Genomic DNA, 26,230 nt, shown 5'->3' on the forward strand with positions numbered 1-26,230 from the left:
CAGGGTGCCCCTCTGGGACAGGTGTGTGACCTGTGGAAGCAGGGCTGGCAGCAAAGGAGTAAAGGAGAAGACATGGCAGAGTCTTCCCAGGGCCTCCAAGCTCTCCAGGGCCGGTCCAGCAGGGCTAGACAGAAATGGGCGCTGGGTGAGTCCAGTGTGGGAAGTGTGGCCGCATATGCGCGGTCGGATGGTGAGGGATGCACCAGGCCTATAATTTCTGCTGCTTGGGAATCTGAGGTGGAAGGCTTGAAAGTTCGAGGCCAAACTAGACTCCAAGAGTGAGTTCAAGGACAGTTAGGGCAACCTGACTGTGAGACTTTGTCTCATTAACAAACAAAAGTAAGAGATTTGGGGATAAAGCTTACTAGTAAAGCAGTGAGGGGCTGGGGCCTGGCTCAGTGGTAGAGCCCCTGCCTAGAATCCCCCAGTGAAGGGCTGGGATGAGGCTCAGTGGTAGGGGTAGGGCATCTGTCCAGAATACCCCAGGGAGGGACTGGGGGTGTGACTCAGTGGTAGAGCCCCTGCCTAGAATCCCCCCCCCCCCTGAAGGGCTGGGGGCGTGGTTCAGTGGTAGAGCCCCTGCCTAGAATCCCCCAGTGAAGGGCTAGGGGTGTGGCTCAGTGGTAGAATCCCCCATTGAGGGGCTGTGGTTCAGGGGTAGAGCACCTGCCTAGAATCCCCCAGGGAGGAATGTGCCTCAATTGTAGAACTACTATAATGTGCTTAGTATATCCCAGGAACCCCACTACCACCCCATCCCTCCAAATTGAAAATTTTCCAACAGATTTATAGTTGACTCAGGACAGACTAACATAGCATCAGGACATCATCCTTTGGGCCTAGAGTAAAAGAGCGGTCCTGGCTGAAAGCCATCATGCCTCGGCCGTGGCCCCACCCCCAGCACATGCAGGACTCCTCTCACCTCCTTGTTCAATGTCCGAGTCCGTGAGGTGTGTGAGAGAGAAGCTGGCGATGTTGGCAGGAGAGATGGAGAAGCGGGAGCAGGGAGACACGTGCGGCCAGCTCTGCTCGGTGCTCCTGGCCGGTGGGGGAGGAGAAAAGTATTTGGAGGTTTGAAGAGAAGGCTTGGAACCCAGAAGGCTTGTTGTTTTTGACATGAAAGGATCTGGGGAGAAGTCATCATCCCATTCGAAGCCTCCGCCTGCAGTGAGAACAGCACCCTGTTATCGTCACACTATCAATTCTTGATAAGGAGAGTGAGCCAGGGCATACCAACACAACCTGCCAACAGATGGCAGAGCCACGGGAAGTGTGAGTCTCCGCAGGTCATTTAACAACAAGTGATGCTCCCCTCACAGTATACCATGAGCCAGGCTTGGCAGCACATGCCTTTAATCCCCAGTACTTGGGAGACAGAGACAGGGGAATCTTGTTAAGTCTCAGGTCAACCTGCTCTACATAGTGAAACTGTTTCAAAGACTAGCAAACAAAACAAATCCCCCTCATAATGGCTTTGCAACTGACCAACACGGCACAAATACCTTCTTCATCCGTGGAACTTTCAGAATTCATGCACCTGCCTAGGTAGGGTGAGTCTGAGGATGCTGCCGGGCTGCCGGGCCCAGGGCCGTGTGCTTCTCCTCCGCAGTGCCCCAGCTCTTTGGTGGGGGTTTCCTGAAAATCCAAACAAATACTGCAGTCAACCTGTTTCATGGAGCCCAGATGTCCATCACACCCGGGGCCAACGGGATTGTAGGGCGAGGTAGGCTAAAAGCGTCCTTAACTTTCCGAGTAGAAGGCAGCATCAGATCCCCCCTCTCCATTCAGAGTTACAGATGATTATGAGCTGTCAAACGGGTGCTGGGAACCAGGTCCTCTGCAAAGTCAACCAGTCTTCTTAACCTATGAGCCATCTCTTCAACCCCCATCTCCACTACCCTTCTGAGGCAGGGTCTCACTGTGGGGTTGCTTGCCCCACAGTGGTCTCAAAGCCTAGGTATCTGCTTGCCTCTTGGCCTCCAGATTGCCAGGATTAAAGGTATGCATCACTAAGACCAGTTCTCTCTAGCTCCAGCATCAATCTCCTGATCCTGCTGGCCTCCTGAATGGTGGGACCACAGGCCTGTGCCACCATGTATGCTGAGGTCCTGCTGTATAAGAACCTCAAATGTAGCTCCAGCACCTGCGCAAGGCATGGGAGACTGTCCTGAGACCTCAGAGAAGGAACTGGGCAGGCAGGTGCAGGAGGAAAGAGTCCCAGACTTCACAGTGGTACCAAAGCTGCCCGCACAGCTAGACATGAGGAATCTCTGGGCCTACCCTTGAACCAACTACAAACAATGCACAAAAGCTGTGGAAACACTATGGGATGAGAGATCCAGGGGCACATGCGCAGGCCGGGGCAGGAAGAGGAACTAGACTGACACCGAGCTCCCCGGGGCTGAGCCTAAGAGACGGACCAACACTCTCCAACCTGAACAGACAGACTCCATGGAACCACGGGGAGACACAAAGTCTAAAGTGATCCGGCCTTCAAGGAGGCAGGACAACCTCCCAGCAAAGAAGAAATGGTCCACACAGGTGTCAAATGTTACAACAAGTACTGGGATACTCTGACAGGTTAAACAGTGGGGCCAAATGCTGACAGGAAAGGCCTGACAACTCAGGATCTACAGTCGGAGAAAATGTCCCTCAGGAGTAAGTGTGAGCTGAAGAACTGGTCATCAGTAGACAGAGGGCAAAGGACGCTGAGAAAAGAAGCAGGACAAGATACAAGACAGCAGCCCGGAGCAGCAATGCTGAAGACCAGCCGCTGGGTGAGTAATAAAACCATCTACCTTACAGTCTTTTCTTTCTTTTTACAAAAGCTGCTTTTCTATTATTTACTTACTCTGTGGGGATATGAGTGGCACATGCCACGGCACATTGGTGGGGACGACTTGTGGGAATCGGTTCTCTTCCTTCTCTATGTAGGTCCGAGGATCTAATTAGGTCAGCAGGCTAGGAAGCAAGCACGTTTTAACCACTGAGCTATCCTGCTAGCCCTAGTTACTCTCCCTCACCCATGTGCCTTCGTGCGTGCGTGCCCGCCCATTGAGACAGGGTCTCATAAAACCCAGGCTTGCCTCCAACTAACTATGTCGCCAAGATGACCTTGAGCTTCCAATCCTCGGGTCTCCCTTCCTAAGTGGTGGGATCTCAGATACACGCCGCCACCACGCCTATCTGAGGAGGAGGTGGGTATTTATGAGCGCCAAGCAAGCACTCTGCCCCTAGCTCAGCCTTGTGCATTTCTTAAAATGTTGGATGATCGTATACATTTTTTGAGGGGTCATGGTGATCAGGATTAACTCAAGGCCTCATACATGCCAGGCAAGTGTTCTGGCACTGAGCTACGTCCCCCACCCCCTATCTGGAGACAGGGTTTCTCTGTGTAGCCCAGTCTGACCTTGAATTTACAGCACTCCACCTGCCTCTGCCTCCCAAGTGCTGCGTTAAAGGTATGTGCCACCCCTGTCCTGCCGGATGGGGGTTTTCAATGGCTGTAGATACATAATGCACATGGCCACGTCCTGGGTGAGGAGCATTAAGCGGCACTCTATGCAGTGGAGATATACTGCTTCCAGCTGACCCTAAAGGGAGTCTATATGCTGACAGCCCTGGAGCAGCCTCCCCCAAAGTGTAACGCACTGGCACCCAGCACAGAGAACAGCTCGCTGACAACAATGCTCAGAGCACAGGAGGAGGCTGACGCACAGCAGCAGAGGCAAACAGCCCAAGCCCAGGCAGGCCACTGAAAACAGATGCTTTCGTTCATCAAGACCTGCCCTGCGAGCCAGCCGATGGGGATTTGGATCCCGGACACCCATGTGTGCCAGGCCCTGGCACAAGCACTGTAACCTCAGCACTCATCTCACTGGCCCCACAGTAGAATCAGACTACAAGTCCACACCAGAAAGAGACAAGACAATGCTCAACTGGAGTGAGCCAGTTAGCTCGGCAGGGAGAGACGTCCAGGCCAAGGCTGAATTCTAGCTCTGGGACCCACACAGTGCCTGCCTGTGGTGTTTGCACATCTATACACACACACACACACACACACACACACACACACACACACGCATGCGCGCGCGCGCGCGCGCTGCAAAAACAGACGAGTAAGTGGGAAAAATGGGGGATATACTTACACTCCAGGGTAAAGAGATGACTCTTATCTCTTGCCAGAGATAACTTATTCTCTGACCTCCACATGTACACTGTGGCATGAGCTGAGCACATACACACCAGATAAAAATATAATAAATAAGATAAATGCATTAACCATAAAGAAAAGAAAAATCTCTGTCTCTGTCTCTCTCTTTTTGGTTTTTCGAGGCAGGGTCTCTCTGTGTAACCCTGGTTGACCTGGAACTTACTCTATAGACCAGGCTGGTCTCGAACTCAGAAATCCACCTTCCTCCCAGAGTGCTGGGATTAAAGGCGTGCGTCACCACCACCCAGCTCTAACTCTCAGAAATTAAATAATATTAAATCTTTGATGGGTCAAAGAAGTAGTGTTAAGGAAATCTAGAAAATAATTTGAGCTGGTTGAAATAGAAATACAACATATTTAAAATCTTTGGGAATCAGCAACAAGGAAATTTACACCATTAAAGGCTAATAGAAAAAAGTCTCAAGTCCCAGAATCTAGGAAAGGGGGCTGGATAGCTGGCTCTGGAGGCCGCCCTTCCAGAGGTCCTGGTTTGATTGCTAGCACCCACATGACGGTGGCTAACAACCATCTCTAACTCCAGCTCCAGAGGATCTGACACCTTCTTCTGGTCTCCATGGGCACATCATGCATGTGACACACAGACATACATGCAGGTAAAGTACCAATACTCCTTAAAAAGAATACTAGGGGAAAACCCCAACCCACTGTGAGTAGAAGGAAGTACTACGGACGAAGGAGATAGCAATGAAATCGAAAAGAGAAAACAATAAAGAAAAAAATCCAGTAAACGGAAAGCCATTCTTTGGAGAGCTTCACAAATCTAAGTCTCTTCCAGAGGCTTCCTGAGGAAGAAGCCACTTCCTGACTCATCAATCTAGTCACTGCTCTAATAGCTCAGCCAAGGACACCAAACAGCAAAGCAAAACAAAGAAAGCCACAACCCGAACCAACTGTACAAACAGGAGAGGCAGGCTCGCTTCTGCTCCTAGGAGCAGCCGAAGGCAGGCAGACAGCTGGCTAGCACACCACAGTCAGGCTCAGCCCGGGCAACCCCACAAGCAGCAATAAAGAAGAGGGGTGTTTGTAGTTCACTTTTGATCTCTTGTTGCTGCCCACATACCCTCTATAGCTGAGCTGTGACCCCAGCCCTGAGAAACTTGGTAAGAAAGAAAGAAAGTGACTAGAGCCCGGTATCCCAGGGATGAGGGGAGGGGATGGTGCTGGGGCATAGGCACAGGACTCTGAGAAGGTGCTTCCCAGAGGCCAAAATAAAGCTTGCTTTGAGAACTAAGCAAAAAAAGAGGGCAGGCACTGTCAGAGACGGCAAGGACCCTGGGCCTTCCGGCATATGGTGGGGAACTTTCTCAGGCCCCACGACGTGGGAGCTTAGAATCTAACTGATTCAAGAAGCAAATTCAGGGTCAGCATGTGATGGTTACACCAGGGCAGCAGGACCACCAGTTCAATAATAGCCTAGGCTACAAAGTTTAAAGCTCACTTGAACTATGTATCTGTCTCGAAAGCACAGAGACCAGGGATGTATGGCAGTGACAGTACACTACTACCCCAAGGCCCTGGGTTCATTAACATCCACATAAAGCAGCAACTCAAAGTTTATGAAGACCAGAAAGCACATAACATGGAGGGAGGGAGGGAGGGAGGGAGGGGCTGGGGATATGGTTCCATTGGTAAAACGTTTGCCATGAAAGCCTGAAGACCCAAGTTCAAGCCCCAACACCCATATAAAAAGCTGGGGCTGGGGACATGGCTTAACACTGGCCGCTCTTTCAGAAGACCTGGGTTTGAAATCCAGCATACACACGGTAGCTCAGAACCATCTGTAACTTCAGTTCTAGGGGAGCCCTCTTGCCCTCTTAGGGAATCAGGCATGTAAGTGGTACACAAAGATTATAGATAAATACTTACAGCTTCAAGATCTAGGTTCAGTAAGATGCCCAGAAAATAAGATAGATAGTAATCAAGGAAGACATGTGATACTGACCTATGACCTCCACATGTAAGCAGACACGAGTGCATGTGTGTGTGCGTGTGCATATGAGTGAGAGAGAGAGAGAGAGAGAGAGAGAGAGAGAGAGAGAGAGAGAGAGAGCGCGCGCTATGGTTTTAAGTTTTAACTTTCGAGAAGACTCTCTACCCACCAAGCAGAACACACACTAAGCACTAAGCCGCCAACGGTCAGAGCCGCAGAACTGTCCTGCTGCCTGCAGGTTACACTCTCCATACACACCACACAGGGGATGCTGCTGGGCCACCGTCTCCAGAGCTTCCTGCCAGCAGTAGGCCTGCACCCAAGAGTTGCGTATTACTGTCAACTGTCCAATACTAAACTTTGGCTAACTGATTCCAGCAGAACTGTTAGGAGACCCAAGAACGCCCAGGGCTTCATCCCTTTACTACATGCTAATACCCATCTCAAAGCCAGGCATGGTAGACACCTCTAGGCCCAGCACTCAAGAGGCAGGGGAAGGGGATCCCTAAGTTCAAGGCCAGCTTGGTCTACAGAGTGACTTCTTGGATAATCAGGGCTATACACAGAGAGAAACTCTGACTCAGAAAAAGAAACAAAAAAAAGTTTTTCTAAAAAAAAGACCACAAGTTATCATGGCACGGATGCCGCCCTCCTGGAGAGCTTAGCTATCGCTTGTCCTGAGCTCATGGCTGCCAAGGGCTACAGGCAGCCAACAGACTGTCTGCCTTGAATATGGTAACGCAGAGGCCAGCCATCCCAGGTGGCAGTCATTATGAACAAGGTTACTTCTAAGGCTTAGAATCTTCGTGCTGTGACAGTAGAGCCAAAGCAGACACTGCTCCGTGGGAAGGGGTGATGCAGGAGGTTTGGATTTCCAAGGGGAAGCTGGCGTGAAGAACATGGTACCACAAGGATGGTGCCTTTGGAGTCAGAAATTATAAAATTAGGGGGCTGAAACCTTTGGCTTGCCAAGCAAGCATGAGGACTGGAATCTAAGCCCCCAGCACCCACGCAAATGCAGAGAAGCACCCACCCACAGGCTATCTCGGGGCACAAAGGGCTAAGACAAGCTGAATCAGTGAGTCTGGGGTGTGAGTGAGAGAACCTGCTCTCTCTATAATGTGGAATGTGAACAAAGAACATGCCCAGCTACATGTCCCCACACGTGCATGCACACATGCATACACGCACACCACACACACAAACGGAAATAAAACCAAACCGGACCACAGCTTCACACTTTTTTGAAATTCTCTACAATATAAATAGAGGTCAGAGATACCTGGTCAAACAGATAGACGGTGACATCATCAAAAAATGTCACTGCCTTCTTTTCCTTCTTCCAGTCATCCGGCAGCTGCTCAATGGCCTCGGTGGCCGAGGGTTTCAGCAAACTCCGCAGGTGCCTACCATCGTCATTACTGATGATGATGGGCACAGGGTGCTCCGTGTCGTCTTCCGACTCAGAGCTTAGGCTATGCAAGTTGAAGGCCCGCAGGTCCTCGTCCGAGTCGTCACTGTTCTCATCTTCCTCATCGGCATCCATCCCATCCTCTGAGAGGTCCAGCATCCCAGACACACACAGTTTGCCCAGGTATTTCCCTTCGATGTCTGGTTCCTTCAGTTTGGGGCCCTCGAAGTGGCTGGGCAAAGCTTTATCCAGTGTGGAACTCATGTATGCGAGGAGCTCATTGGTGTTGGTGCCTGTGGAGGCCAGGGTGCATGGGCGATCTTCCTGTGTCTCCAGGTCATCGCAGCTGCTAAGTTCTGAATTCAACAAACTCAAGGGGCTGCTGGCCTCGTCATCCACAGGATATGTCTCTCTGGGAGCATCAGCTGCTGTGGGCTGCAATGTTTCTTGTATGTCTGAGTGACAAGAATTCTGCAAAGCAGACACCTGACTTTGATCTGGCTTGTCCTGTGGGGCTTCCAGGCAGCCTTCTCTGATGTCAGAGCTTTCTTCTGGGACAACTGGCTCAGGTGGGGACTGGCCCTTTACCAATGCCAGGGCACTGGCAGATGTTCCTGGGACCTCCTCAGGCTTTTTATCTGGCTCCGAGTCGTTGTCTGAGAAGTAGGCAGAGTCTCGATATGAACTCTGGGTACCAAGTGTGAAGCTCTGAGGGGGACCTTCAGCACCCCTGTGGCCATCTCCTGCATCCGAGATGACAATGACTGGGTTGGGAGGCAAACTGCTGTGGACACTGTCACCTGCTGCAGCTGTATCTGAGTCAGCAGTGCCCTCAGGTGCAGGGTGCAGGGTCCACTCAGGAGACTCCAGGTTCTCTGTTTCATAGCCACTGTCTGCGGGCTTATCGGGGGGCAAGAGTTTCTGAGGGGTGTGGGAGCCTAGGGACTCTAGTAATGTGTCATGGACATCCACTGAATCCAGGGAGTCTGGCGTCTCCACAGACTGCTCTGAGGTGGGGATGGTGGGTGTTGACAAACTGTCTTCTAAGAGGCTATCTTGGCTGGTGGAGTCTGAGGAGAGGGCAGATGCCAAGGCCGCATCCTTAGGGGCAGCCTTATAATGAAGCTGATTTAAAGTCTCCACCGCATCTGAGTTTTTCTCCAGTAAGCTGCCACTAAGAGGGTCTTCTGAAAATGGCTGATTTTCTAAATCCTGTCTTGATTCCATGCTACCCTGACCAGTAATATCATTTGCAAGGATGGGGTCTCTTTTGGTTAGTTTCAAGGCCTCCTTGCTTTGGCAAGTGACGTCTGGGGGTCCATCGCCCCCATCAAGGGTTTTGGCATCGGTAGCAGGAATTTCAACTGGGCCAGTCACAAGGTCAGGGCTTAGATCTAGGCAGATGGAGTCCTCAGGGACTCGGACATCACTGAAGGGTTTGGTTTCTCCTACCCTCAGAATTGAGTCTGGGGGACCATTAGGAGAGCCTTCTTCTGTGAGTAAGGCCAGAGGTACCTGCACTTCTGGGGATGCCTGTGGTGAGGTACCACTCTGAAGCACGACACCTGTACCTTCATTCTGTCCACACATGTTTTCCTGTGACAAAGGAAAGTCTAGTGTATTTTCCAGGAACTCAAGTTCAGAACTTACAGAGCCTCTCCGGGGTGAATCTAACAGTGCTGAAGTAAAACCTGCATTCTTAAGTTCTGTTTGAAGATCATTCACCTGCTCCTTGCTAGGCAATGAGCCTTTCAGTAGATTTTTCTCCTGAAGAAATAAAAAGTTTTCTGACAATTCTTGGACACTCAGTGGATCAATGTGATCTTGGTGCAAAAGACTTTCAGATAAGCACAGAGGGCCCTGGTCCGACAGCTTACGGGGCTTTTCTTTGTCAGACTGGCAGGTTTCTTTGGGGTCCTCCAGGTGTGAGCTCAAGACGGCTGGCTTCAAGTCAGCTTCAACTCCATTAAGTTCCATTAGATCAAATAGTTTTTGGTGACTGGGCGGGTCATCTGCTTTGTCAAGGTCACTAAATATGTTGAAAGGGCTCCCATGGATGCTGGCAGCATGCGAGTCCTCGGCAGAGCTGGCTTCTTTGGAGTGAGCACTGCTCTGGAAGAAATCCTCCTCTGTACTGGGTTCCTCACACACGAGGTTCTTAAGGGTCATAAGATGGGGTGCCTCAGCTCCAGCCCTTTCTGGATTGTCCACTTCAGTTGTGAGCAGTGCAGGTGGATAATCCAGTCCCAAATTACTACTGCTTTTCTCTTCCAACTGGATGTAATAGTCACTTCCAACAGAGAGGTTGTGTGCATCAAACACAGGAACCACCCCAGGGGCCCTCACGGGCACCTCCTGGCCACTGTCATCTTGCTTGCCAGGACCAGGATCTGAAAGTGAATTCTCAAACACTTCAACTGGGAAGAACATACTGGAATAAGACAAGGCTTCGTCTGGGTGGCCCCGGCCTTGCTCATCAAAATGGTCATGCTTGGCGGCCTCCCACACATACTCAAAGCTCAGGCCCTGGCTAGTCTCAGTCACTGTGAGGACCTCCTCCATCTCCCTACCTAGCCGGTCCCGGGCAAAGTGGTCAAGGATGGGGAAGGCGGCGCTGCTTGACGTGTCCCTGCTGTTGGTATTGGGCTTGAGAGCAGTCCACTGCTGTTCGAAGTCGACCTCCGGGTCGCGCTGGCTCTGCATCCGCAGGTAAGTGAGCAGGCGGTGCACATCTTCTGCGGCTGGCCTCTTGTCAGGGGACAGCCAGCAGAACTGTAACACTTCATACCTGAGAGACACACAGGAGAAGTTAACGGACAGGGACATACTGACTTAAGGTAAGAAATAACCTTACTTCAGAGCCATCTCAAAATGTCCTTCTCCCTAAGATTTCTACCCCTTGACCACCACCAGCCAATATTAAGGACTTAACAGTGTGATTATGGCACAAAAAGGCAGCAAAGAATGCGTGAGGCACCCATTTCCCCCCAGGACATTTCATAGTATTCAGGTGCAGATTCTGCCAGATCATTTCTTCTGGTTTTCTAATGGTCTTCCCATCAAAAAGAGTAATCTTTTTAGTTGCTGTTCTAATTTTTTTAAAAAATTTATTTATTTATGATATGTAAGCATACTATAGCTGTCTTCAGACACCAGAAGAGGCATCAGATCCCATGACAGATGGTTGTGAGCCACCACGTGGGTGCTGGGATTTGAACTCAGGACCTTCGGAAGAGCAGCTGGTGCTCTTAACTGCTGAGCCATCTCTCCAGCCCTCACTGTTCTAAATTTTTATTGTTAATGTTTTGATAGCATTCTAAAAACATGCAAAAAACTTTTTTTCTAAATCTCCATTTGCACTCATTTGGATATGCCTGTTTTTTAATATGTTCATCATCATATATTAATTATGCATAATAATGGGTTTTGCGACATCTGTATACAGGCACATACTGTATTAGGATCATATTCACATACCTGCCCCTTCCCTTGTCCCTTTCCAATTCTTCCCAACTAGCCTTCCTTCTATTTCATTTGTGGGAGTATATGTGCTCTTCGCTGTCCCTCTGCCACCAATCCTACATGTGAATAAACATTCAAGGAAGGGCGGGAGCCCATGAGCACCCGTTTCCTGCATGACAGGGAGCTGACAAGCGCAATCAGGTGGACCACTGATTCTGAAAGGGTTCTTTCTGCCACATTTGCTCCTTTTCTTCTTTTTAAGTATTTGTTTGTTTAGTCAGGAGTGGGACATACCATGGCACTCTGTGGCAGAGGTGCCTTTGGGAGACTTGCTCTCTCCTTCGCCATGCGGGACCAGGGATCAAGTGCAGGCTGCTGGGCTTGGAGGTAAGCATTTTTACCTATTGAGCCATCCTGGTAGCTCCACATTCTCCTCTTAACAACTACCCTTAGCTTTGTTTTGTTTTTTAAATTATGATTTTAAAGATTTGATTTTTAATTGTGTGTGTACATGAAAGCGTAGGTATCAACAAGACAGGCTAATGAAGAAATGATACTTCTAAAATTAGTCATGAATAATGTAAAAATGACCACATTTCAGAACATCTACTATCTAAAAATAAGGGGCATATGAATGAGTGAGTGCGTGGTGTGCGTGGTGTGCGTGGTGTGTGTGGTGCGAGGTGTGTGTGACTGAACCTGGCGTCCACTGATTCAGAGAGGCTGACCCAGCGGGACAGTCGGGCCTTAAAGATATTCCTGTTTCCACCTCTCCAGTCCTGGGATGACAGGGACACACTACCATCCTCAGCTCCTCCTGCTACAAAGCCACCTCCTGCTTCACGACTCTGTGTCTCTGGAGATTACAAAGCAGACCGGAAGCTACCAACCATCTGTCCGAGAACGGCTGCTCCAGCGGGGGCTTTGGGAGCCTCACACCCCTCTCTCTGATGACTTGACTGAGGACGTCCAGGTCCGAAAGGTGTGCGTAGGGCTGAGCAGCACTGCTGAAGAGTTCCCAGAGTGTCACACCCAAGGCCCTGTGGAGAGCAAGAGGGCCATGCTGAGTCTCTAACAACCTCACTTGTGTTTGTAGTAACAACAACTGTATGGAGAAGGTAATACTGAAGTGGTTATTTATTAGTAAGAAGAGGATAAAATGACTCTTAAATAATAACCGGGGGGGGGGGGGGGGGGAATGGTTATTTCTCTTAAAATGAGGGTGCCCATAGGCCTTGTTTTCCTTCATCACTAAGACAGATATAATACTATAATCATAGAAACTAAACAATACGGTTGTTTGTGACTTTAAAATCCCAAGCAATCAGCTGAAAGGTGGATGGGATGTGTTAAAGCTCGGCAAAATGAATCAACAATATAAACACTCTGACTTCCAATAATTCCAATAAGCTGATTCCAAGAAGCCTCTAACTGAGCAAACGTCACTTCCCACTTAGGCCAGCTACCTGCTGCTTCGGTCACCTTTCAGCACTCCAAGCCAGCAGCAGCTGACTAGTGCCAGAAGAGGCCTCAGGTTGGTGTCACCAGGAGTGGATAGCCTATCTCACGGTCTATATAACTAGCTCTTATGTTACTGCCGCTGACTGAGACAAGGTCTCACTGTGCAGACTAAGCTGAAACGGAACTCACCACATACCCCAGACTGGTTTCTAAGTCACAGTGGTCCTCCTGCCTCAGCCAGCCAAGTGCTGGCATTACAAATGTGCGATGCAGTACCCATCTCATCCCTGCCCCCACAGCCTGTCCTTGCAGCCCAGAGTTCTGTCCTCCCTGAAAAGGCCTAGCTCAAGGAAGTGCTTTTCCTTTCCCTCACAGCCTCTCATTCTTTCCATCGTCCACGGTCGACGGGAATGTCTTCTCTCCTGGGACTTTCTCAGGAAGCCGTGTGTTTAAACTTGTAAAAATTGTATGTATTTTGCCTGCATGCATGTATGTGCACCACTTACATGCTGGTGCTATACAAGCTGGAAGAGGAAAGCAGAGTTACAGATGGAGCGTGCGCTGCCGTCCTGGTGCTGAGTCGCACACAGGTCCTCCCCAAGAGTAGCCATTTCTTTACTCTCCTTGGGTAACTTTAAACAAGCAAGCTGGTACTCCGGATCCATGTCACCTTTTCATGTTTTCTTTTGTCTGAGTCAGGGTCTCACTGTGTAGGCCAGGCTGGCCTAGATCTTACCATGTAAACTAGGCTAGCCACAAACTCACAAAGACTTGCATGTTTCTATTTCCCAGTGCTGGAAGGGTGTGTGCCCATATCTAATATTCAGTGACAGAGCCAGGTTTAGCCAGGAAAAGTGGAGTTTTTCAAAAGCTCCCTGTGATTTGCAAATCTTCCATATTCCGGTGTATATAAGAAACTGTGCAGTGCCCAGTAGGGAACTGCGAGTAACCGCAGCACCAAGGGCCTTCGTCTGCTCTTGTGCGGCCTGCTGTTCAGTTTCCCCATGCTACTTTTACAAGAGTGAGCAGAGCCAGTACATTCCACGTCCGCAGAGGTCACTTCTACAGGGAGGAAGAGGAGGCCTCATACTAGCCCAGGCAGCAACGTCTTCTCCTCCCTGGCAAAGAACCTTCAGGTGGATAACCAACTCAAGCACAAAAGTGTTTAAGACACTGTCCAGTGACTTTGGAGGGGCCAGTTTTATTAAGAAATCCATGTGAAATGCTGGAACCAAGAGGCTTGCCAGGTGACAGACGCGACCTGCCCCCTGCCTCAGGTTCCCACAGTCCTCATTTGCCTTGCTTCTTTCCCACTTCCAGAAAAACGTTCTCAGACCAAAGCCCCTGGGCCCCTGCCACCTCCCACGCTTCAGAGACGGGAAAGGAAACACAGGCTCCCTAGCTCCTTAGCCCCCAAGTCTTGTTCTTTGGGAAGAGATGTGTCCTGCTGCTCCTGCTGCTGCTGGGCTCTCCACACCACCACTCTCAGGTCCGCACAAGGTTCCCCCAGCCACCTTGGCATGCGCATGCATGACTTGGCACTGCTGCCAGCCACTGTTCTGATGGTCAGGAACAGGGCCAATTCTGCCTTGGGGAACACACGCTCCATTTTCATGTCAATCACCCTGCTAAGTGCAATAACAGTGCCAGTCAAGCATTAAAAAAAAAAAACATCTTCTTGAAGACTCTAGGGTGGGTAAGAAGGCAGGAACTTCTAGGGGATGCTAGGATTTTGAGAACTGAGATGACAAAAGCCACCTTTGAGCCCTGAGGCACATGTGCAGGCACTGGGGCTTCTCTGTATAGATTTTAGGCCCCACGGAAGACAGTGCTGAGCAGGCCAAGGCCTTGGGGCCACTCAAGTGAGCCGTCCCACAGAAAGACTCTGCTTCAGGGCAGGTAATAAGCCAGTTCTTCAAAGGCAAGTTGCCAGATAGGGAAAGAAGAGGACAACTGATGGGCTGACTTACGAAGCTGGCCTTGAATCATCATCACAAGCTCAGTGAAAATATTTCTGCAGTGCCTCGCTAGAGCAGCGTCCTGTATGTGGCAAGACACCCAGGTCCCCAGCAGAGGCAAACACAGGTCCTCTACGGAGGAGCTTGTCTCAGTCTAGATGACCATGAAGTCTCACCGTAATGAAGACCAGAGGAAATCAGCACCATCCAGAAGCAGAAGGGCTGCGGTATTACTTACTGCAGTGGTCTGACATGCATCACAATCCAATTGTGTAAAACAAACAAAAAACAAACCAAAAAAACCTGATAATATTTTAAAATCAGAAACTATAAAAACTTAACACAAAGATTTAACAGACACAGCTGAAAAGAGAATCTTATCAGAGAACTAGTGCAGGAGCGTAGGTTCTAGAATGGAGAGGGTGAGAGGCACGGAACAGGTGAGAGCCCGGACCACTCATGTTAAATTAGCATTCCTAAAGCAGAGAAAATCAACAGAGGTGATATTTAAAGAAAACGGGCTAGGAATTTTCTAGTAGCAATACAAATTATCAACCTAGAGATTTAGAAAGCCAAATAAATAATAAGCAAGGGTAGGTGCATCAACCCACACCCACACAGCCTACACCCACACAATTCACACCCACAACCCACACCCATACAGCCCACACCCACACAACCCACACCCATACAGCCCACAACCATACAGTTCATTCATACAATTCACACCCATACAACTCACACCCATATAATTCACACTGACACACATTACAGGAAAAAAATAGAAGAGAAAAAAAAATCAGAGAAGTATTTCAAGCCAGTCAGAGAGAAAATGTCACATCACCTTCTAAGAGCTTAGGCAGACTTACAGCTGACTTCACAAAGCAACAATGGAAGCCAGGGGACAGTAGAATGATATCTTCAACATGCTGAAAGGAAATAACTGTCATCACAAAAAAACACATTTGAGGGGTGAAAACAAAACAGGCAGGTGTGGGCAGCCCACAGAAAACACACTGGGGAGGACACACTTTAAGTTGGGGCATAACCCCATAGCAAGGTCTGAGATCAAAACACAGAAACGAACAAAAAAAGCACAAGGAAAACAGCTTATATGTGGATAAATCTAAATGAACACAGATGTTAAAAAGTAACATGTTGCCGGGCGGTGGTGGCGCACGCCTGTAATCCCAGCACTCTGGGAGGCAGAGGCAGGCAGATTTCTGAGTTTGAGGCCAGCCTGGTCTACAGAGTGAGTTCCAGGACAGCCAGGGCTACACAGAGAAACCCTGTCTCGAAAAAAACCAAATCCAAAAATCCAAAAAAACCAAACCAAACCAAACCAAACCAAACCAAACCAAACCAAACCAAACCAAAACATGTTAGCCTGGTGAACGCCAGCCTGGCCTACAGAGTGAGTCCAGGAGCCAGGGCTATACTATAGCACACGTAATTGTTTGCGTATATGCATGTGTGCACAAGCGTGTGTGTGTGTGTGTGTGTGTGTGTGTGTGTGTGTGTGTATGTGTTACACAGCTAAAAAAGAAGTGAGGTCCTTATACTAGTCAAGAAAAAGGGTGCGGAATGAAGTAACATTAAGGTGTATAAAAAGTTCACTCATATTTGTAATTTCTAGGATAACTGATAAAAGTCACAGGCACAGACTGCACAGCTTCTAAATAAAGACAGGGGAAAAAACAGCTAAAAGAGAAAACCAATCCAAAGGAAGGCAAGAAAAGGAAAACCAAAAATAAACAGGAAAATACCTGATACCCCAAATAAAGTTATCATTAAGAAAACCATGACATTGTCAAGTCAAAGATTTAGATACATCATCATTTTAGCATCTTTTGAAGTGACTCCTAAAAATCAGTCATGTTTACCCAACAGCCCAAACCTCTCAGTTTTTCCATCACTTCAGTAAATATTAAGCACTCACTGTATTCCAGGCTGTGTAGGCACAAGATGGACAACAGATGCAGTTCTTGTCTTTAGTAGAGGCAGATGGGTAGATGCAGCAGTCACTCTTAACATAGTTGCTACCACCGCTATAACGCATGCCAAGCCTTTCTGCCTCCTACATCCTAACAGAATACTTTCATACTCAAAGAGAGGGGAGTCGGGCCCTTGTTAAGAAAATCAAATAAAGCCGGGCAGTGGTGGCGCACGCCTGTAATCCCTGCACTCTGGGAGGCAGAGACAGGAGGATTTCTGATTTCGAGGCCAGCCTGGTCTACAGAGTGAATTCCAGGACAGCCAGGGCTACACAGAGAAACCCTGTCTCGAAAAAACCAAATACAAACAAACAAACAAACAAACCCCCCCAAAACAAAAAAAAGCCAAAACAGATACCTACCAGATATTACTGTATTTAGTTTGATCTGCAGTCAAGAGTCTGTCTTGAAAGCTGGTCACTAATTCTGGAGCAGTCCATCTCAGGGGAAAAATTTTTTTGTCATCTGTCTCAATGTAATCCTCCTGCATGGTCACAAGCACAATGTTCAGGGGAATTCCATGTGAGGGGAGCTTGAGAGCTTAAGAGCAAAACATTCTCAGCATGCAGGCACCCAACCACAAAACACAGCACAGGGAAAGGGGAAACAGGCATGCAGACTGCTGGACGGAAGGGTGGACAGGAGGTGTTCCCTGAAGTCTGAAGTCTGTGTGAATGGGTCTCTAAAGCACAGTGCTTGCTCAGTTGCCTGTAGCAGAGGCTGGCCCTCTGCACTGAGGACTGTGCTGGTTACCAGCAACAACATGACAGGTGAGCTACAGACACTAGAAGACCTACAGACCTCTTCCTCAGCTGAAAGGAAGGGCTGCACAAAGCCAACCACCTCTGTGAGGGGCTAGAAAGGCAATGCTGGCAACGACTTCACAGCAACCAGTTCCGACACTACAGCTAGTGCTCAGACAGGAAACCAACCTAAATTTGCATGTTTTGAAAGCATTACACCTCTGGTCCTCACAAGAACCGGCCGATGACAGATAAACGTCTTTATGTGCTGCATAGAAAACGATGAGTATTGCAGCAATATCATTCTTTTTAAAAAAAGATACAACTGATTTAACTCTAAGTGTATGGATACTTTGTCTGAATGTAGGTATCTACACCATGGATGTGCCCAAAGCCTACGGAGGTCAGCAGAGGGCTCAGGTGCTCAGGAGCTGGAGTTACATACTGTTGTGAGTGTCCATGTGGGTCCTGGGAACTGAACCCATGTCCTCTACTGCAAGAACAGCACACATTTTAACTACTCAGGCATCCCTCCTGCCCCAGCAGAGCTCAGCAAACACATACAGATGAAATCTACTGATGTGTTTTCTTTAGGGGTATAGTGACAGTTTAACAAAAAGCGAAACCATGAATATTGGCCTTAGCATAACTGTGCTTCAGTTTCACTGACTGTAGAGAAAAACATCTACAGATATGTGCTTTTGCTCTACAAATATTAATTAGCATTTGCCCAAATGCTAATTATAAATTTTGTTACACAGGGCTAGTTAAATGGCTCAATAGGATAAGGCACTTGTTGCCAAGCCCTAGAATTTGACTTCTGGCCTGGGGACCCACACAGTAGAAAGAAAGAACTGACTTCTTACAAATTGTCTTCTGACTTCCTCATATGACTTTGTCATATATGTGCCTATAAACATACACATCCACATGAAATAAATAAGTCTGCAATTAAAGTATTTTAATATTGATTTTTCTTATATTATTCAGGCAAACAATTCATTACACCGAATTACAAATGTCTGTAAAGAGAATAGAATCTTTAGAAAGCTGTCACAAAACCTTAAGCACTGACTTTGACAAATCAGAAGCCAATGGTACCATAAAAGGACTGGGACAGACCTGTCGGAGAAAGGCTATGTCATCAAGACTAAGACCTTCACCCCTCTGTAAACACAAGCAGTGTTTTTCCACGCGACTCCTGACTGATGGTAAGCAGGTAAGAAGACAGCAGGCAGAGCTTTGCTTACCTTGTATCTGCTGAAGCCTATTCCATAGTCGCCCACTTTGACATTTAAGTCGGAGGTGAGATAACAATTCCGTAGGGCCAGATCACTGCAAACAGAAGGAGTAAGGCCAGTGTGAGAACAGGCAGGATCCATAGCCAGGATCTCACCGCACAGAACTGCTGCACATCAGAGGTGTCCGTCATGCAGAAACTAGTCATGCCTTCAGCTATCTGCTTGTAGTTAGTGTCTCAATTTTTTCATAGTTTAAGAGTTAAATTCCGCTGGGCAGTGGTGGCGCACGCCTTTAATCCCAGCACTTGGGACGCAGAAGCAGGCAGATTTCTGAGTCCGAGGCCAGCCTGGTCTATAGAGTGAGTTCCAGGACAGTTCCAGAGAAACCCTGTCTCAAAAAACCAGAACCCAAACCATAACAAACAAAAACAAACAAACAAAAAGTTAAATTCCACATTCCTAACCATATCTTAGGCACATAGCTATGATCACTGGTTAAGTACTGAATATACCTACACCATGACTTGAATCACAGCATTTCAAGAGTAACTCAGAAAGAACTTTAAAATATTGAAATTGGGGAGACTGGAGAGATGGCTCAGTCTTCACTTTTCAAAGACATGCAAGCGATAGCATCAGCCCCTCTCCCAGAAACTCTCACCTCTTCCCACTCTACCTTGCTGGGGAGGACAGTTTATGGACAAGACTCAGTTTGTACTTCCCTTGCAATCACCAGGATCTGCATCCCCCAGAACCCATGTGAGAAAGATGGATATGGCGGCGCACGCACCCTTGCAAACCCAGAGGTGGGAGAGGCAGAGACAGAAGGCCAGGTTAGCCTACTTGGTGAATTTCAGGCTAGCAAGAGACATTGTTTCAAAAATAAAATGTTTGGCCAGGCAGTGGTGGTGCATACCATTAATCCCAGCACTTAGAAGGCAGAGGCAGGAGAATTTCTGAGTTCCAGGACAGCCTGGTCTACAGAGTAAGTTCCAGGACAGCTGGGGCTACACAGAGAAACCCCATCTCGAGAAATAAATAAACAAACATACATACATACATACATATATACATACATAAAATGGTCAGGAAAAATAATTTAGGAGTGTCTTTTGGCCTACACATATTAAACAAAAGGCATACTTTAATGAGTGAAAAAAATTCCCCCTTCCTTTTGGCTTTTCAAAAAATTTTAAAAGATTTATTCTATTTTTAAATTATGTGTATGCGTGTCTGTGTGTGGGTTTGTACACATGAGTTTAGATGCTCAGAAGCCAGAGCAGGTGTTGGATCCCTCAGAGCTGGAGTTACAGGTGGCGTGCACGCACGCACGCACGCACGCACGCACGCACGCACGCACGCGCACACACACACACACACACGCACACGCACACGCACACAGGCTACAAAGCCCTCACTATCCAGGTGTTTGCCTAAGAAACACCTCCTCTTCCCCAGTGACTCAGTTTTCTTATTTATTAGCTGGAGAGAGAAACAGCACCCACTAACCACCCAGCATCTGAAAGTGACTCTGCCTGTGGGTGAGTGCTCTCGTGCTCACCCCAACAACAGCTACAAGGGGCAGCAATGGGTGGCCGCAACACCACACCTTGCATGTGTCAGGTTTCAGTGGCCATGCGGAGTGTAATACTGGCTCAGCTACACTGAAATTCTCTGTGCTGTTTATGTGGGGTGATTTGTATGGTACTCCAACACAAAGCCTTCTAGCCCATGGTACTATGTGGGGGAAAGCTGGACACTTTCTGACTTTGCTGTTACTGACAATATAGAAACCTACTTTTTTAAAGTTTGATTTAGTGTGCACAGAAATGGTGATTACAGGGACATAATAAAAAATGTGTACAGAATGTTTTGAAAACATTAGAGTGTTACCAAGATTCAAAGTAATGCTGTAACAGGGCTCCAAATGCTAACATTAAGTATTCTCTGCACCTATTAATGTACAAAGCTACGGAACAGAAAACACACAAGGTGTTAGCAAGCTGACGTCATGGTCGCTCAGGTCTCCTTCAAGCTGAAAACCAGGTCTGGTAACAAGGCTGCCCAAGCCCAGGCCTGCTGGCTCCTGGAAGGTACTGGCTGGTCACCACACCTGGCAGCAGGCCCAAGGGTTCCAAGTCCCATCTCCTCACCATTTGATTTTAACTTGGGTAGCTACACATCACAGCCTGCCCATGTGTGATAGTGGCTTTAGTGCAAATGGCTCAAGGGGATCAAGGGCAGCTCCAAATTAATCCATGCCAAGTTTCTATTTACAGGAAGCCAAGTAACCAGAGAGGAGGGAGGCTGGGGGGAGAGGGAGAAGGACTGGAAGCCAGGTGCCTAAAAGCCACTGAGTACAATTCCGTGAGCTTGGTTCGTGCTATCATACTCAATCTTGGTGACAGAGACTCACAATGGTAAAGCTGCTGAGGAGAGAACTTACCATCCTAATCCCAGTTGACCCTCTGTAGTGGCTATTCCTGGTTGTCAACTTGACTATATCTGGAATGAACTACAATCTAGAATTGGAAGGCTCACCTATGATCCTAATCTGGAGGCTCAGAGATATAAGTTTCTGACCTGGATCTGGGCATGGAGATCTTGAAGCGTAGTGGTTATGAATTCCAGAAGATTAAGACAAGGAGATCTCTGAGATCAAGATCATCTGGGATTAAAAGCATGGATACACATGCCTTTAATCTGGGCCACACCCTGTGCTGGAGATCTACAGCCTTTAATCTGGGCTACACCATCTGCTGGAGATATATAAGGACATTGGAAGAAGGAAGATTTACTCACTCTTCCTTGACTGCTTGTCTCATGGGACTGAGCAACTGCTAGATCCTTGGATTCACAGCTGTTGCTACCCATTTTGGGGGAGTTGGACTATAGACTGTAAGTCATTGACAAATTCCCTAACTATATAGAGACTGCCCATACATTATGTGACTCTAGAGAACCCAAACTAATACACCCTCTCTGTCACCCTCATTGTCTACCTACAGCAGCCACAAACATCAAGGTTCCTAAGGACGGGTTCATTATGCTGTGGACCCCAGATGTGCAAGCTGCAGATTATATCAAGAGATCAAGAGACTGGTGTGTGGGAGAGGGTGTAGGGACACCACATATGATCTCTCTCTCTCTCTCTCTCTCTCTCTCTCTCACACACACACACACACACACACACACACACACACACACACACGCACGCACAGAGCATCCTTTTCCTCTGCTTATCTTGTTCTGGGAATGTAGAATTCTTCTACTGTAAAATTCTGACAGTGCCTATGAACCATCTGAGATGGCTGGTTGGACTTTGGGGACAGTTGATGGGACAGGATAAGGCCCCCTGGGTGGGATTCTCCTTGGGCTGGTCAGGCACCAAGGCTGAGCTGGACAGTCAGGTCTCTGTGGGTCTCTACTGGCTCCAGTTTACTGTCCCACTGTAAACAACTGCAAAACTAGATGAAATGCTCAGATAAACCAGCCAGGGACAAGACCAACTAACTCCAGAGAACAAGATGGCAAAGGGCAAACACAGGAACGCTACTAACTGAAATCTAGGCAATATGGCAGCATCTGAACCAAACTCTCCAACATCAGCAAGTCCTGGTTATGCCAACACACGAGAGAAACAAGATTTGGATTTAAAATCACTGATCATGATGCTGCTAGAAGAACACAAAAAGGACATAAATGAATCTCTTAAAGAAATACAGGGGAACATGAATAAGCTAGAAACCCGTATAATGGAAACACAAAAATCACTTAAAGAAATGCAGGAGAATAAGGCTCAAGAGATAGAAGCCAATAAAGAAGAAAGGCAAAAAACTTAAAGAAATGCAGGAGAACCTGAGTCAAGAGGCAGAAGTCATGAAAGAGGAAACACAAAAATCTCTTAAAGAATTACAGGAAAACACAAACAAACAAATGATGGAACTGAGCAAAACCATCCTGGATCTAAAAACAGAAATAGAAACAACTAAGAAATCACAAAGGGAGACAACTTTGGAGATAGAAAACCTTGAGAAGAAATCAGGGGCCATAGATGCAAATATAAACAACAGAATACAAGAGATGGAAGAAAGAATCTCAGATGCCGAAGATACCATAGAAACCATTGACTCAACAGTCAAACAAAATGCAAAATGCAAAAAGCTTGTATCCCAGAACATCCAGGAAATCCAGGATACAATGAGAAGACCAAACCTAAGGATTATAGGTATAGATGAGAGTCAAGATTTACAACTGAAAGGGCCAGCAAATATCTTCAACAAAATTATGGAAGAAAACTTTCCCAACTTAAAGAGAGAGATGCCTATGAATATATAAGAAGCCTACAGAACTCCAAACAGACCGGATCTGAGCAGAAAAACCTCTCGCCACATAATAATTAAAACCCCAAATGCACTAAACAAAGAAAGAATATTAAAGGCAGTAAGGGAAAAAGGCCAAGTAACATATAAAGGAAGACCTATCAGAATCACACCAGACTTCTCACCAGAGACCATGAAAGCTAGAAGATCCTGGGCAGATCTCATGCAGACTCTAAGAGAACACAAATGTCAGCCAAGACTACTATACCCAGCAAAACTCTCAATCACAATAGATGGAGAAATCAAGACATTCCATGACAAAACCAAATTTACACAATATCTTTCCACAAACCCAGCTCTACAAAGAATAATAGGAGGAAAACTCCAATACAAGGAGGGAAACTACACCCTGGAAAAAGTAAGATAGTAACCTTCCTTCATCAAACCCAAAAGAAGATAATCACTCAAATATAAAAATAACATCAAAAATGACAGGAAGTAATAATCTCTATTCCTCAATACCTCTTAACATCAATGGACTCAATTCCCCAATAAAAAGACATAGACTAACAGACTGGATAAGGAAACAGGACCCTACATTTTGCTGCATACAGGAAACACACTTAAATGTCAAAGATAAAAACTACCTTAGAGTAAAAGGCTGGAAGACAATTTTACAAGCCAATGGTCTCGGGAAACGAGCTGGAGTAGCCATTCTAATATCAGATAAAATGGACTTTCAACCTAAAGTCATCAAAAGAGACACTGAGGGACACTTCTTGCTGGTCAAAGGAAAAATCCACCAAGAAGAACTTTCAATTCTGAATATCTATGCGCCAAATGCAAGGGCACCCTCATTCGTAAAAGAAACTTTACTAAAGCTCAAAGCACACATTGCACCTAACACAATAATTGTGGGGGACTTCAACACTCCACTCTCCTCAATGGATCGATCAGGAAAACAGAAACTAAACAGGGACACAGTAAAACTAATTGAAGCTTTGGACCAATTGGATTTGACTGATATTTATAGAACATTTCACCCTAAAGCAAAAGAATATACCTTTTTCTCAGCACCTCATGGTACCTTCTCCAAAATCGACCATATAATTGGTCACAAGACAGACCTCAACAAATACAAGAAGATCGAACTAATCCCATGCCTCCTATCAGATCACTATGGTATAAGAGTGGTTTTCAATGGCAACAAAAACAACAGAAAACCCACATACACATGGAGGCTGAACAATACTCTACTCAATGACACCTTGGCCAAAGAAGAAATAAAGAAAGAAATCAGAGACTTTTTAGAATTTAATGAAAATGAAGGCACAACATACTCAAATCTTTGGGACACAATGAAAGCAGTGCTAAGAGGAAAACTCATAGCCCTGAGTGCATCCAAAAAGAAAATGGAGAGAGCATATACTAGCAGCTTAATGACATACCTGAAAGCCCTGGAACAAAAAGAAGCTATTTCACCCAGGAGGAGTAGAAGACAGGAAATCATCAAACTCAGGGCTGAAATCAATCAAGTGGAAACAAAGAGAACCATACAAAGAATCAACAAAACCAGGAGCTGGTTCTTTGAGAAAATCAACAAGATAGATAAACCCTTACCCAGACTGAGACCAAAGGGCACAGAGAAAGTATCCAAATTAACAAAATTAGAAATGAAAAGGGAGATATTACAACAGAAACTGAGGAAATTCAAAAAATCATCAGATCCTACTACAAAAGCCTATACTTAACACAACTGGAGAATCTGGAGGAAATCGACAATTTCCTAGACAGATACCAAATACCAAAATTAAATCAGGACCAAATAGATCATCTAAACAGTCCCATAACCCCTAAAGAAACAGAAGGGGTCATAGAAAGTCTTCCAACCAAAAAAAGGACAGGACCAGATAGTTTCAGTGCAGAATTCTATCAGACCTTCAAAGAAGTCCTAACACCAATACTCTTCAAACTATTCCACAAAACAGAAACAGAAGGAACCCTACCCAATTCCTTCTACAAAGCCACAATTACGCTGATACCAAAACCACACAAAGATCCAACAAAGAAAGAAAACTTCAGATCAATCTCCCTTATGAACATCGATGCAAAAAATACTCAATAAAATTCTTGCCAACCGAATCCAAGAACACGTCAAAACGATCATCCACCATGATCAAGTAGGCTTTATCCCAAGGATGCAGGGTTGGTTCAATATACGGAAATCCATCAATACAATCCACTACATAAACAAACTCAAAGAACAAAACCACACGGTCATTTCATTGGATGCTGAAAAAGCATTTGACAAAATTCAGCATCCCTTCATGCTTAAAGTCTTGGAGAAAACAGGAATTCAAGGCCCATACCTAAACATAGTAAAAGCAATATACAGCAAACCGGTAGCCAGCATCAAACTAAATGGAGAGAAACTTGAAGCAATCCCACTGAAATCAGGGACCAGACAAGGCTGCCCACTTTCTCCTTATCTTTTCAATATTGTACTTGAGGTACTAGCTCGGGCAATTCGACAACATAAGGAGGTCAAAGGGATACAAATTGGAAAGGAAGAAGTCAAACTATCATTATTTGCAGATGACATGATAGTCTACCTAAGTGACCCAAAAAACTCCACTAGAGAACTCCTACAGCTGATAAACAACTTCAGCAAAGTGGCAGGTTATAAAATCAACTCAAGCAAATCAGTGGCCTTCCTATACTCAAAGGATAAGCAGGCTGAGAAAGAAATTAGGGAAATGACCCCTTTTACAATAGCCACAAACAGTATAAAGTACCTTGGGGTGACTCTTACCAAACATGTGAAAGATCTGTATGACAAGAACTTCAAGACTCTGAAGAAGGAAATGGAAGAAGACCTCAAAAAATGGGAAAACCTCCCATGCTCATGGATCAGCAGGATCAATATAGTTAAAATGGCCATTTTGCCAAAAGCAATATACAGATTCAATGCAATACCCATCAAAATCCCAACTCAATTCTTCACAGAGTTAGAAAGAGCAATTATCAAATTCATCTGGAATAACAAAAAACCCAGGATAGCTAAAACTATTCTCAGCAACAAAAGAAATTCTGGGGGAATCAGTATCCCTGACCTCAAGCAATACTACAGAGCAATAGTGTTAAAAACTGCATGGTACTGGTACAGTGACAGGCAGGCAGATCAATGGAACAGGATTGAAGATCCAGAAATGAACCCAGACACCTATGACCACTTGATCCTTGACAAAGGGGCTGAAAACATCCAATGGAAAAAAGATAGCCTTTTCAACAAATGGTGCTGGTTCAACTGGAGGTCAGCATGCAGAAGAATGTGAATTGATCCATCCTTGTCTCCTTGTACTAAGCTCAAAGCCAAATGGATCAAGGACCTCCACATAAAGCCAGACACTCTGAAGCTAATAGAAAAGAAACTGGGGAAGACCCTTGAGGACATCGGTACAGGGAGAAAGTTTC

At 46.6% G+C, this 26,230-nt stretch overlaps 1 protein-coding gene across 2 annotated transcripts in view; it reads right to left on the bottom strand.

The window, feature by feature from the left end:
* Lmtk2 (lemur tyrosine kinase 2) overlaps window positions 1-26,230 on the bottom strand; it is a 91,951-nt gene that overhangs the window by 4,052 nt on the left and 61,669 nt on the right. For both annotated transcript variants that reach the window (XM_052168726.1, XM_052168725.1), the window contains exons 8-13: window positions 18,444-18,528; window positions 16,813-16,934; window positions 11,928-12,077; window positions 7,447-10,363; window positions 1,503-1,635; window positions 923-1,162 (exon numbers count right to left, since the gene is read on the bottom strand). In XM_052168726.1, coding sequence (XP_052024686.1) covers window positions 923-1,162; window positions 1,503-1,635; window positions 7,447-10,363; window positions 11,928-12,077; window positions 16,813-16,934; window positions 18,444-18,528 — 3,647 coding nt within the window. The remainder of the gene's footprint in view (window positions 1-922; window positions 1,163-1,502; window positions 1,636-7,446; window positions 10,364-11,927; window positions 12,078-16,812; window positions 16,935-18,443; window positions 18,529-26,230) is intronic.

This window comes from Apodemus sylvaticus, chromosome 22 (genome assembly GCF_947179515.1).
Source record: "Apodemus sylvaticus chromosome 22, mApoSyl1.1, whole genome shotgun sequence".
Taxonomy (NCBI): domain Eukaryota; kingdom Metazoa; phylum Chordata; class Mammalia; order Rodentia; family Muridae; genus Apodemus; species Apodemus sylvaticus.